This window comes from Leucoraja erinacea, chromosome 17 (assembly GCF_028641065.1).
Source record: "Leucoraja erinacea ecotype New England chromosome 17, Leri_hhj_1, whole genome shotgun sequence".
In the NCBI taxonomy this organism is placed as follows: Eukaryota; Metazoa; Chordata; class Chondrichthyes; order Rajiformes; family Rajidae; genus Leucoraja; species Leucoraja erinaceus.
The window spans coordinates 14,679,320-14,693,633 of record NC_073393.1 but is presented as its reverse complement, the minus strand read 5'-3'; the positions used below and the strand labels follow the sequence as shown (position 1 = coordinate 14,693,633).

The following is a 14,314-nucleotide window of genomic DNA, read 5'->3' as shown; positions in this document are numbered from 1 at the left end:
TCCATCCAAACACATTGTTGTTGTGGAAAACTGTTTTTTGAAATGCTATTATGTCTCATTCATGGCGTTCTGTTTCTCGTACCTGTGGTGTAATATCTTTCTGAGAATCGGATACTTGGAATTGCACAATCTATTCCAGTGTGCAGGAACATTATCATACTCTTTAAACAGCTTTCCTCTGCTACGTTCAGTTCCTTAGCAACATTTTAGCTGTGTGGGTGTCCCCCCTACATCGACATTTGTACAACTTTGTTGGATGTGATTTTGCTTCCACTTGTTGTAAAGCTTTAATGCTTTTGAAAGCTTTAACTGATTCCAGAAAAAATCTGACATTCAACTGAGTTTTGTTTTAGATTCTACTCCTCTTCAATCTGACCTTTCACTGAAGATGATAGATTTAACAAATATCATTCCTTTAGTGCTTACCAAAATTGATTAGATGAATGGAAGTGAGCTCCTAGTTTTGGGACCCTGCTGCACAGTGCCAGCCATACAGCATTAAACTGCAAAGCAGCCATTTATATCCATGCACTTCATCCACTAATTTTTCCAATATCATCCTGTACATTACCACATGTTTAATTGAATATCTAGTTGTGGCTAAATGCAGTTACAAATAGCACATAAAAATTGAGTAATAAGCACCATCTAGCATAAGATCAATTTGTATTTGCACGAGTCCTGTGTGTCTAGTGTTGCTTGTTTATGAGTTTGTTGGTGAAATGGCAATATGTATGTTTAAGACTTTTTTGATTGTTGAGAGCTCCTTTATTTGTAGCATATTCATGAAGGATATTTATAGGAATATATACAGTGTTAAGTATTCCTAAAGTTGTCTACTGAAAATAAAATAGTGTCAAAAACATTGTTATCATAATCACACCTATAATTAGTTGGTCTCCTTGGAACCCTGCAACTATATTCTCTTTTATGCCCATGACTTAATTTCTCACCCTGGTGTGACCTTATCACATACTTCCATTCCATTCTCATTATTTTCCTGAATACATTCCATTAACTTGTTTGTCTCAATTTGTCCTTCACAAACTATTTGTTGTCCTTGATTAGCTACTTTGGGCATAGAGTCAGCACAGAAACAGACCCTTTGGCCCAACTTGTCCATCCCAAACAAGTTGCCCCCTCTATGCTTGTCCCAACCGCCTGCATTTGACCCATATCCCTCGAAACATTTTCTATCCTAGTACCTGTCCAAATGTATTTTAAATGCTGTTATAGTATCTGCCTCAACAACCTTCTCTGACAGCTTATTCCATATATCCATCATCATCTGTGTGAGGAAAAAGTTGCCCCTCCAATTCCATTTAAATCTTTCCCCTCTCTTTAAAACTAAAGGGTTCTTGATTTCCCCTACTCTGGGTAAAAGACTGTGCATTCACCATAGCTATTTCCCTCATGGTGTTCTCTCATCTTTTATAAACAATAGAAATCTGTTCACAGTAAAGATATGTCCAAATGTGTGTCATTTCCTGCCTTCTTCAATTTGTGTTCCACTGATTATATCCCCTAAATCAGTGAAGTGGAATTCAAGTTTTTCAGTTGTCATTCATATAGGAAGTTTAAAAAAAACTTGCCTCCGGTTTAAACACAAAACGCTTTGAAAATGCTTTGTGTAACTTTTCAAGTAATTCTATTCATTGATTGCACAATGACTTCTTGGGTTATTTTGACTTATTTTCTTTTGTACTGGAGAACCTGCGACTGACGGCCTTGATATTACCAGAAACCATTTCTGTGTTGCACCTCATACTGTGGACCAAATGACTCTGACTGAGAACATTGTGCAGTTCTTGAAACTTCATGTTCAGGCAACAACAGTTTTGTTGGTAGAAGTGGCAACCATTTGTGAAATGTAAGATTTCCCAGTGGAAGATCCCAATTATTCTTCCCCAGCGTGACAATTTCTGATGCTGGTGGTTGAGGTAGAAATGTTGGTAAGATCGGTTGCACGGACCTGAAAATGAAGCATCGAGTTTAGCAATTTTTTTGCACATAGCACTTAGATTCTGGCCCCGTTTTCTGGCACCATTGCAAATATGACTAAATATTTTTCACTGCGATCTTGTGTGTTACAATCTAACCATCTAATCCAGTCTTCAGGTGACCAGGCACTTGAGATTTTGCAGCATCTCTGCTCCAACGATTTAGATGTTCCTGTGGGACACATCGTACATACGGGAATGCTGAATGATCGAGGTGGCTACCAGAACGACTGCAGTGTTGTGCGGCTCAGCAAACGCAGGTACTTGTTCATATGACTGCACGTGGGGATACATGTTGTTAATTAAAATCACAATTGAATATCAGTGGCCCAGCTTCTTTCTCATACAGTGGCTGAGGAAATCTTAGCAGTAAGTGGGACAATTTTGCAGTTTGATTTGGGAATTAAACTCGTTGCCAAGGGTAAAATATTTTTTCCTGGAATGCTTGATTAGATTCTGTTCAATTTAGGAGAGAACCTTGTGTTGATATGGCTAAGCACATATCCAGGCAACTGCTAATTTAACTAAGCACCTCCAAATTCACTGCACTTCTTGCAGTATTTGTCTCAAGGTCAGCTTGTGTTGCTGAGCAGTGAATTCTGCAGTGACGATGTTGAGTTGACCTCATCTGTTGCTGGCACTCTTGTTTGTCTTAGCCACATCATCACATTTCAGTCCACTACAGTTGCGTTTGCCAGCAAGGAGCGAGGCTCACTGTGCTTTGATTTCTGGAGAGTTGAGCACTCTGCCTAATAAAAGAGTATAAACATAATTATTTAGACATTTTGTTATGTTTTGAAGTTTTGTCTGATAGTAAACATTTTTTTAAAATTAATTTGTTGCCAGCTGGGTTGAAACTCTTCAGGTTTTTTGGTTTTGTAAAGTTGTAAAGTTATCGTGCTGCAGTTTATATTTTCCTGCAAACCTACATAAATGAAGAGGGTTCTATACCAGTACAAAAGGCACAAATGGGAGGAATGCTTATATTCAGTGGGACTGAATATTTAAATAATGAAAGAAGCCCAAGATCAAATTTCTGTTGGAGACCGAAATAACTGCAGAAGTTAAGATGTAATCCTCATTATTCTCCACACCATTGACTGCCAGGAGTCAGACAGAAGTGGTGTTTTGAGTTGATTTTCCTTTTCAGTAAGGAATTTAATAAGAATGTTTGTTTTATTTCAGCTTCTTTATCATTTCCCCCACTGACCAGCAGGTGCATGGTTGGTCTTGGCTCAAGCAGCATATTCCCAAAGACAATCAGCTACATCTTGAGGATGTAACGTGGAAGTACACAGGTACTGCATGCATATAGGATGGTTGCACACCATAACCAATAACTGTCCTTGGAGTCATATACCATGTTTGTTGCTCGGTTACTTTCAGTGGAGTATTTTCTGATCAACTTCTTGTTCTAGATCTTCAGCTGTAAAGTGTCCTGGTTTTGCTGCTTGGGGAATAAAAATTCTCTCAAAATCAATCATAGAGTGATACGGTGTGGAACAGGTCCTTTGGCCCAACTTGCCCACACTAGCCAACATGTCGGCACGGACTTGTAGGGCCGAGATGGCCTGTTTCCGTGCTGTAATTGTTATATGGTTATATGTCCCAGCTACACTAGTCCGACCTAGCTGCTCTTGGTCCATACCCCTCCAAACTTCCATCCATGTACCTGTCTAACTGTCTCTTAAATGTTGGGATAGTCCCAGCCTCAATTACCTCCTCTCACAGCTTGTTCCATGCACCCACCACCCTTTGTGTGAAAAAGTTACCCCTCAGATTCCTATTAAATCTTTTCCTCTTCACATTGAACCTATGTCCTCTGGTCCTCGATTCCCCTACTCTGGACAAGAGATTCTGTGCAGCTACCTGATCTATTCCTCTCATGATTTTATACACCTCCAAAAAAGACCACCCCTCATTCACCTGCGTTTCAAGGAATAGAGACCCAGCCTACTCAACCTCTCCCTATAGCTCAGACCCTCGAGTCCTGGCAACATCCTCGTAAATCTTCTCTGAACCCTTTCAAGCTTGACAATATCTTTGTGTGTCCCCCCCCCCCCCCCCCCCCCCCCATTTCAGGGCAAACAAAATGTTTGGGACACAGCAATGTCATGTAAATGAAAGTAATCATGTTTAGTATTTTGTTGCATATCCTTGAAGTCTGCGATTCATGGACATCACCAGTTGCTGAGTGTCTTCTCAGGTGATGTTCTGCCAGGCCTGTATCACCATAAGCCATCTCTAGCTTATGCTTGTTTTGGGGGCTAGTCCCCTTCAGTTTTCTCGTCACCTTATAAAAGGCATGCTCAATTGGGTTCAGATCAGGTGATTGACTACTTTTGCTTTAGCAGTATGTTTGGGATCATTGTCTTGCTGTAGAATGAACTGCCGACCAATGGGTTTTGAGGCATTTGTTTGAACTTGAACAGATAGGTCTATATACTTCAGAATTCATTATGCTACGAAGGTCGAGGGGAGGACTGACAAAGAGCAATCCAACCAAGACCTCAACGGTGGAACAGGCGGAGGATGATGGCTGACCTTAGTGGAGCGTTACAACGACTGGGAAGGCAGACGAAGGCTGCAGTAGAAAAGGGTCTCCGGTCGTCTTGGACTCCATGCCACCGGACCCTGACCAAGATCTGTCAAGGACCGTGTGGTGGCTGTCTGTGCACCAGCCTCCCCACGTTAAACAAAGTCACGCACAGGCATCCTCCAACCCTGGAGACACCCATGGTCAGCCATGACTGAGGGAGGCCTAAGAAGAAGACTACCATCAGCAGTTGTATCATCAATGAAGATAAGTGAGCTAGTACCTTCAGCAACCATACATGCCCAGGACATAACAACCCCACCACTGTGTTTCACAGATGAGGTGATATGCTTTGGATCTTGGGCAGTTCCTTCTCTCCTCCATATTTTGCTCTTGTCATCACTCTGATATAAGTTAATCTTCGTTTCATCTGTCCACAACCTTTTTCCAGAACTGTGGTTCTTTTAAGTACTTCTTAGGAAACTGTAACCTGGCCATCCTATTTTTGTGGCTAACCAGTGGTTTGCATCTTGCAGTGTGGCCTCTGTATTTGTGTTCATGAAGTCTTCTGCGGAAAATAGTCTTTGACAAACCCACACCCGACTTAGTGTTTCTGATCTGTTGGACAAGTGTTTGGGGATTTTTCTTTAATATAGAGAGAATTCTTCTGTCATCAGCTGTGGAGGTCTTTCTTGGCCTGCCAGTCCCTTTGCGATTAGTAAGCTCACCAGCAAAGATACTAGAGGAGCTCCTCTAGTATCTTTGCTCACCAGGGCTGTCTTTCTTCTTAATGATGTTCCAAACAGTTGATTTTGGTAAGCCTAAGGTTTAGCTGATGTCTCCAACAGTTTTATTCTTGTTTCTCAGTCTTATAATGGCTTCTTAGACTTTCATTGGCTCAACTTTGGTCCTCATGTTGATAAACAGCAATAAAAGTTTCCCAAGGTGATGGAAAAACTGGAGGAAAGACTAGGTGCTGAGAGCTCTCTTATACCTGCAATAAGGAGGCAATTGAGCACACTTGAGCAATTACAAACACCTGTTAAGCCATGTGTCCCAAACATTATGGTGTCCTGAAATTGGGGGGGGGGGGGGGGGGGGGGGGGGATAATAAACACAGCTATATTTTCTACATGGTGAAACCAAAATGTTTACAAATATCCTTTATTAAAATCTGACAATGTGCACTTTAACCACATGTGATTTTTGTCAATTACAAATCTCAAATTGCGGAGTACAGAGGCAAATAAATAAATGATGGGTCTTTGTCCCAAACATTATGGAGAGCACTGTACAACTGCAACGTGACCTCCCAACTTCTATACTCAATACTCTGACTTTAAAGGACCTTAAATGGGGGCCACCATTGACTCCACAGTCAAAAAGGCACAACAGAGGATGTACTTCCTGCGGAAGCTGAGGAAGCCCAATCTGCCACAGGCAATGATGGTCTAATTCTATACTGCCATTGTAGAGTTCAAGATTCAAGATTCAATTTAATTGTCATTTGGACCCCTTGAGGTCCAAACGAAATGCCGTTTCTGCAGCCATACATTACAAACAAATAGACCCAAGACACAACATAATTTACATAAACATCCATCACATCGTTGTGATGGAAGGCCAAAAAAACTTATCTCTCCACTGCACTCTTCCCCCCCCCGCCCCCCCCGGATGTCAAAATCAAAGTCAAAGCCCCCGGCTGGCGATGGCGATTGTCCCGCGGCCATTAAAGCCATGCCGGGTGGTGCAAGGTCGCACACCGGGTCTTGATGTTAGAGCCCCCGGCGTGCGCTCGCAGAGTCCCGCGGCCATTCCAAGCCGCGCGGGGCGGTGCTGTAAGGCCCCGCTCCAGGAGCTCTTCGACCCCGCAACTCGGGCGGGAGAAGTCGCGTTGCGGGAGCCCTGAAAAGCGGTCTCCCTCCAGGGACCCGCGGGCTCCCGGTGCCGCCGTCCGCCAGACCCGCAGTTGCAGCCTCCGAATCTCCGGAGGTCGGGCCGCAACAGCAGCGCTCCACCACCCCTCCACCCGCTCCGGACTCGGCCAGCTCCGCGACGGTGAGGTGAGTTGTCGGCACCAGAGTCCCCGGTCTTCTCCTGTTGGAGGCCGCTCCTCGTTGCAGCCACAACGACAACGGAGACCCGACAGAAAAGGTCGGGTCTCCCGTGCAGGGAGAGATTTAAAAGTTACCCCCTCCCTCCCACCCCACCCCACCCCCCCACACACACACCCAACAAAAAATAACAAAAACTACATAGAAACATAGACAAAAAATAATAAAAACGCAGACGGGCTGCAGAGGCCTCTGCTGACGAGAGTCGCACCGCCTACCGAAGGTTTGTCCTCACCTTCTCCATCATGGTCTGGTTTGGCTCAGCCACCAAACACGACACCCGGAGGCTGCAGCGAATCGTCCGATCAGCTGAGAAGGTTATTGACTGCAACCTTCCCTCCATTGATGAACTGCAAGGGCCAGGAAGTGAGTGGGTAAGATCATCTCTGACCCCTCTCACCCTGGCCACAAACTCTTTGAATCACTTCCCTCTGGAAGGCGACTCCAGACTGTCAAAGCTGCCACAGCCAGACATAAAAATAGCTTTTTTCCACGAGTAGTAGGTCTACTCATTAACCAAAGATCTGTAGCCTCCTTTTGCTCTGGTATTTTATTTAACTCACATGTTTAATCGATAATGTATTATTAATGTTTAATGTTTTATGTGTCATTCCTAACTGTCACTTTATGTCATGTTGTCACTTGCGGGTGGAGCACCAAGGCAAATTCCTTGTATGTGAATACTTGGCCAATAAACGTATTCATTCATGAAGGCCAATGTGCCAAAAGCCTTTTTAACCACCGTATTTACCTGCGACTTGACCTTCAAGGAACCATGCACCTGCACTCCTAGATTCCTCTGTTCTGCAACACTCCCCAGAAGCCTATCATTCATTGTGTAGGTCCTGCCCTTGTTAGGCGTCCCAAATTGGAACACCTCACATGTCTCTGTATCATGTTGAGATTATACTAGAAGCACCTAAATAGTCAACACGAATTAGAGGAACAAGTATGTTGAGAGAATGCAGACACCTGCAAGAATAATAAGGCTGTCATAATAAAGGTTTTTAAACTTTCCTAATATTGACCCTTGCTGCCATTGATACAAGGGCTTAAATGGGGTGAATTGGTCAAGTGTATTCAGGCAAATTTTCACAGGCAATATATCCCTGACCCTGCAATGGAGAAGGCAAAGCCTGACTTACTGGAAGGAAATTGGGCAGGGCAAGTGACTGAAATGTCACTGGACGAGCACTTTTGATCCAGCGACCACCGTTCAGTTAGTTTTAAAATAGTATCGAAAAGGACAAGGCTAGTCTACGAATTAAAGTTCTAATTAGGGCAAGGCCAACGTTGATGGTACAAGCAGGAACTTGCCAAAGTTGATTGCAGTAGGTTATTTACCGACAAAGGGTTGTCCAGGAAGTGTGAGGCTTTTAATAGTGCGATATTGAGATTTCAAGTATGCATGTTTTTGTTAGAGTGAAGGGCAAGGCAGGCAGGAATGAGAACCCCTGGATGATGTGAAATTGATGCTCTGGTCAGGAAAAAGGAGGATGAGTCGGGTATGGAATTGAGTACATCCTTGGGGGTTGTGGTGAGCTTAGGGGAAGATGAGATCCTTTTCCTTGGGTTTATTACACTTCTTTAGAATTACCAAAGTTTAATTTGTTTTATCTGTTTTCTTTCTAAAGCAGAAGCGTTCCAAGTCTATGGCACCTGTAATGGGACCAAACCTGTATCTCACATTGGTTTAATATCCTGATCAGCTGCCAAAGCTGATGAGAATAGTGGGATTGGGGGCATTAGTGCAGGAAAATGAATTATTATAATGGTGAAATTGTTTTCTTCCCCTCTAGCTCTGAACTTGATTGGTCCCCGTGCAATGGATGTCCTTTCTGAGTTGTCCTATGTCCCAATGACTCCTGATCACTTCCCCTCGCTGTTCTGTAAGGTGGGTTAAAGAAATGAATCACTGACATTAACCAAGTGTCAGCAAAGAATAGGCTCTAGTAGCTCCCTGCTTGCAAGGTAACTGATGGCCAATTGCTCCTCTGAGAAATTGGAGTCTTGCCTGTACCAGATATTCTTCTCTCCAGTTATTGTTTGAGGTATTTCCATGGTGCATGCCATGTTCCTTGTCTATGCATCAACAAGTGGGAAGTTCCATTTGAAAACATTTTCCCATGATTTGTAGTGATGTGAAGGGAATGAACCTGTAGCTTTTTATCAAATGTTTTGTTGTGATGCTTATTTTTGTGAATATAACAATGCTTTTGCAACATTACAGTAAACCCTCGTTATAATGGGTCAGGAAAATTGTGTTCATAATTGTTGATTGTCCACGATAACTGAGTACAATGTTATTGTGTGTAGTTGAAATAAAGAACTGCAAATAATGGTGTATATGCAAAGTGCTGGAGTAACTCAGCAGGTCAGGCAGCATCTCTGGAGAACATGGGTAGGTGACATTGGGACGCTTCCACAGACTGATTCATTCCAGCACTTTGTGTCATTTCACCTTAAAAATAGTCGCCGATGCCGCTGGTATATACTAGTGAGCCCTTCTTCAACCACTGCACAGTCTGGTGACAGGGCTGTTGTTTCAGCTCATGTAGCCCCTGGGGACAGTGCTTTCTTTAGGCCACAGCCACCACAGGACACGCTCAGTCACCATGGAGGCTCTCTCCCCTCTCACCAGCTGCCAGTGAAGTGTCTCCGGAGGAGGAGGCGGTGGTGGGTGGGTGGAGAGACCGAGTGGACAGAGCAATGGGAGAAGGAGGCGGCGGTGGTCATGCTGACAGCAAGAAGCAGCAGCTGGTGAGTGGAGGGATGGTGTCCAAGGGCATCCTGTCCGTGATGCCTGACTGAAGAAATCGCTGTACCCAAGGGGTGCTATGTGAGCAGCACCTGAGTCGACCAGACTGTACAGCGGGCGAAGAAGGGCTCTCGCTGCTGCACCTGGTGAGTCGGGAGTGTCATCAGAAGCCGGGGCTGTAAGCGGTTGGACAGGCAGTGTGACCTGGAGTGGCATTGGCTGGCCCATCCGCTGTATCCAAACTTCATTATAAAGGGATCGGTTAAAAAGAGGGTTTACTGTAACCTCTATGGAGCTGCACTTGTTAAGTTCCTGCCAAGCTTTTCTACAGGCCAACAACTCCACGTCCTGAAAGGAAATTCTGCCGTCTTGTATTGGGTAATTGGGAAAGAAGGAAGAAATTTTGCTTCCTGTAATTATCTATTGCAGTTCCTTGTAAATGCTGCAGAATTGGGTTTTCCGTGTCTTCATTTCAAGAGTTAAGATTGGGTGGCAAATTTAACAGTGGGAGTGATGCAAGCCGGATTGATCAGCCAGATATACCAATTGTGTATGTTTTTCATGTGAAGGACCATGTTGAAAGCTGGATGTGCTGGTATTTATTCTGTCTCCATTTAACAGGAGATGAGTGTCGGTTATGCTAATGGTATCCGGGTGATGAGCATGACACATACAGGAGAACCTGGTTTTATGCTGTACATTCCCATCGAGGTAAATGTTTGGCACTCAATGTAATGGTTTATAAGATTTCTCATTGTAGTTAAATATATTATTATTAACATATCTTGACAAAAACATGTGAACCTGGAGGTATTCATTAGTGGGATTATTACATAAATACAGATTTATATTTGGCATATTCCAAGGGATGCACATGATTCGGTGGGGAAAGCATAGAACCATTCAGAGCAGTTTGATCCAGTTTTGTGCTGTTAATATTCACTGTGCTGGCAGGCAAGACATTATCATTGAACTTCATGGCTTGGATTAGATAGATGGTGGTTGATTTAATAAATCAGGTAGGGTTTCTGCTCCAGATTAATCTCTAGAGACCAATGGAAGGAAATTAAAATCTCCAACATTAGATAAAACCAGGAATTGTATTTCATAATGGTGCTTGCCATTAGCAGATAGAATGGTTCCTTGGGTGAGCAGTAGATGGAGGTCTCTGCTTGCAGCCCATGTCTGCATCGAGATTTAGCAGCTTGAGGAAGTACAGCAGTGGCAGCCAATCGCTATGACTCTTGCTCCATTTTTCAGTATGCACTTCACGTCTACAATGAAGTCATGAACGTTGGGCAGAAGTACGGGATCCGGAATGCTGGCTACTACGCACTGCGCAGCCTGAGGATCGAGAAGTTCTTTGCATTCTGGGGTCAGGATCTGGATGCTTTATCAACACCATTGGAATGTGGTCGTGAATTCCGAGTCAAATTTGACAAGGTGATGTTCCGACAAGGATTTGTAACCAAATCTCTTTTTTAACTTTCAAATTTAATTTGGAGGAAATTTATTTGATCGGGTTAAATATTTTAGATGTTATTTGAAATGTGTATTTATTTTGTGTACTTTGTAAAATTTATCAATTTTCATAGGATCTAGGTATTGCTGACAAGGCCAGCATTTATTGCCTATCACTAATTCCCCTTGAAAAGGTGGTTCAGAGATGCTGCTTTAAATCTCTGCAGGGCTCACATTGAATATTGTTGGGTGGGTTGATTCAAAAACAATGAAGGAACAATGATATGTTTCCAAGTGAATGAATGCTTTATTGTTACATGTGACAAGTCACAGTGAAATTCTTGGCTTGAATACCCAAGGTATGCAAATAGTCACCCCATAAAGGGTGCTTAGGGTTACAAAGTACCCCCATGCCAGGTCCCCCTTTTGTTCTCCCTCCCCTTCTTCTCCTCCCCACCCTCCACCACAGCGGTTCCCCCCCCCCCACACCGGGTCCTCCATTGTTCTTCCCCCTTCCTCATGGCGGTCCTACCTCGCCGAGTCCTCCATTATATCTTCCCCCGGCAGGATAGTGTGAAACTTGGAGGGGGACCTATAAGTGCAGGTGTTCCCATGTGCTGGAAGCCCTAACAAGCATACAGCAGCCACTGTGCTCCTGAGGTGAATGGGGTCAATTGTCCTGCCTGCTCACCCTAGTGCTTTAGTTTTGTTTTGTATTAGCTTGCCTGCTAATCTGTCCATCCCTTATCAGACTGGCAAAGAGAGTGGAGGAAAGACAATGGAAGGACCAGCAGACAGGTATGAGGGGTTCCCGAGGTGTTGGAGAGGAGCCAGTGTGCATCTTTAGAACCTCAGTAAGGGTTTAATCTAGTCAATGATCTAATTAGGCTACAAAATGTCCATTTGAACATGTTTTATATAGTTACATGTGCTAATGCTTATTTTATATCTCTTCTTTCTGTATTGCTCATTATTTAATTGTAGGGCATTGACTTCATTGGCCGTGAGGCATTGCTGCAGCAAAGACAGGAAGGAGTTTGTCGCCGGTTTACCATGTTTATCTTGGATGATCACGACATGGACCTTGACATCTGGCCCTGGTGGGGAGAGCCCATATACCGAAATGACCGCTATGTTGGCATGACAACGAGCAGTGCCTATAGTTACACACTGGCCCGCCACGTCTGTTTGGGTTTTGTTCACCAGTATGAAGAAGGCAATGGAGACAAACTGGTGGTGACCCCAGAGTACGTTAATGCTGGAGACTATGAGATTGAGATTGCCAGACAACGCTTCTGTGCCAAGGCCAAACTTTACCCATTCAGCTCCCTGTTTACACAGAAGCAGAGAAAGGATGAGATGGAATTGAGCAGCTTTCAAGGGAAATGAGACCCAGCAGTACCTTCCACCCATCACACACTCTAGGAAGGAAGCAGAGGCCATTGCTACAAGCTGTGGTGTGCAGTCATTTCTCTGGTCTTTCATTGTATGTAATCATAGTTTTAAAGATGGTTCTGTACCTGAAGGCACTGAATTTGGGTTTACTGTCTTTAACCAACAATGGAAAATGATGCCGTGGGTTGGTGCATTAACTTGTCACATTATTTTTGTCTGGGAACAAATATCAAAGCCCCTGATATATTGGTTCCTTTGTTCCGATGAATGTGTACGTTTTGGAGTTAGATACAGGCCTGGCATTGCTGCCAGTGCAGCTGATGACAAGACCTTTCGCTGATGGCATAGACTTCGATCTTGTGAGCCTCTCTTCACTACCTTTGACTTCATAAATGATAGCAGGTTGTGCACCATCTCGATAAAATATTCAATTTTATCTTGGGGTCAGAACTAATTTTATTTGGCTTCTAAAAATCAAATCTTTACAGACAAACTTAAACATTTAATTAAGAACTTGTTAACTCCACGCAATTCCTTTCCAATTCAGTGCCAGTAAGCTCAATTATGAGGTCCTCCTTGTTTTGCTGTGATATTTAGCTGACTGCCATTAACCCAACCATGCATGTCCATTTTGTGGAGAATATCTCTTGCATTGAATTTTTACTGAGAGTAACTAGATAACATAGTATTTTCTATATGGGCACAAGGTACATCAATAACTCTTATCTGGTTCAGTGTAGTGGATATATGTTTTTTCTTTTATCTATAATTTTGGTAGTCTCCTGAGAAAATAAAAGGTCCAAAGTGACTGGCAGTTCACCAAGGAAAGATGAGGTATGTATGCCTATTGTAAGGGTGCAGATTCTAAGGATATTATTCCCCGTTGGTGAGAAGGCAAATGTGTGAATGTCCACGGACTGATTTAATTACAATTAATTTGGTATTATGCAAAAACACATTTCTACAAGTATGGTTAATTACATCATTCGGATGGATGGAGACAGTCACTGTGTTCAAATGATACCAAAGTATTAAGATCTGCCTGGGTATCTTATGGAATTTAGATATTAATTTACTGCAACGTGAGGCTGTTTAATGTGTTGGTTGAGCTTGTGATGGGCAGATATATTCACAGGGAAAGCAAGTCAGATTTCATTTAGTGATTTTCATTTGCATTTTTGTAGAATCTGTGCAAACACAAATCATGCTCTTGGAGAGGGTCAAGGCATAACTGCATCGCTTCTTGGCCTCCAATACATTGCTGCTGAATGAGCAATACACTCCATGGCTAGAATATGGAAATGGGTTGGATTCTTTCCATGATATGGCCACTGCCATACTTGTTCAAGGTGAGTTGCTGCCCCCAGAGCCTCAGTAGGCACATGTGCTGCCCAGTGAGGTGACCAGAAAGTTCAAGCTGCATTGATTGAGTTGGCTGACCTTAATTCAGCCCAGACTTCCAGCCCTTGAACTAGATAGGAAATAATTTAATAAGGGATACTGAGTCCTGCTGAAAAGGGGATATCTGGATAGTGAGGAAGGCCTATATGTATTTTTACACCCTGAACCTACTAGTGTTTCATTTTGGTTTAACACATGGAAGGTCGTGTATTGCAACTTTACATTCAGCTGGAAAACATTTAAAATAGATTTATTTTCTTATGGGTTCATTTTATTCTTCCAGAGGATCCCTATGCTGCACATATACACTGGTAATGAGGGGCCCCACCCTCTTGTATTGTCGAATGATTTGTGCTTTTTACTGTGTGCATTGATGATCTGTTCAATAAAAAATACTTCATATACAAGAAGAAAAATAGTTTCAAGTATTGCTTGATGTTTTTCTTCCTAGACAAAATATGTGGGGAGGAATGGGGTTCATTGTTTTGCAGGGTCTGTCAACAACCTTTTGTAACTAATCCATTTGTTGCACTCACCTATTGAGCCATTGGGTCCAACAAACACTGAAAACTCATTGTGTGTACAGGTAATGTGTGGAGGAGTGTATTCCATGTAAACTATCCAAGTGTTCCCCAACCAGAAGCTTCGG

General features: G+C 43.1%; 1 protein-coding gene across 2 annotated transcripts in view; it reads left to right on the top strand.

Annotated features, from left to right (window-relative positions):
- Positions 1–14,083, top strand: part of pdpr (pyruvate dehydrogenase phosphatase regulatory subunit) — a 38,552-nt gene extending 24,469 nt beyond the window's left edge. For both annotated transcript variants that reach the window (XM_055648620.1, XM_055648621.1), the window contains 6 exons: positions 2,112–2,260; positions 3,186–3,298; positions 8,450–8,544; positions 10,030–10,119; positions 10,669–10,851; positions 11,854–14,083. In XM_055648620.1, the coding sequence (XP_055504595.1) occupies positions 2,112–2,260; positions 3,186–3,298; positions 8,450–8,544; positions 10,030–10,119; positions 10,669–10,851; positions 11,854–12,258 (1,035 nt within the window). In that variant the 3' untranslated portion in view covers positions 12,259–14,083. The remainder of the gene's footprint in view (positions 1–2,111; positions 2,261–3,185; positions 3,299–8,449; positions 8,545–10,029; positions 10,120–10,668; positions 10,852–11,853) is intronic.
- The last annotated feature ends 231 nt before the right edge of the window (positions 14,084–14,314 follow it).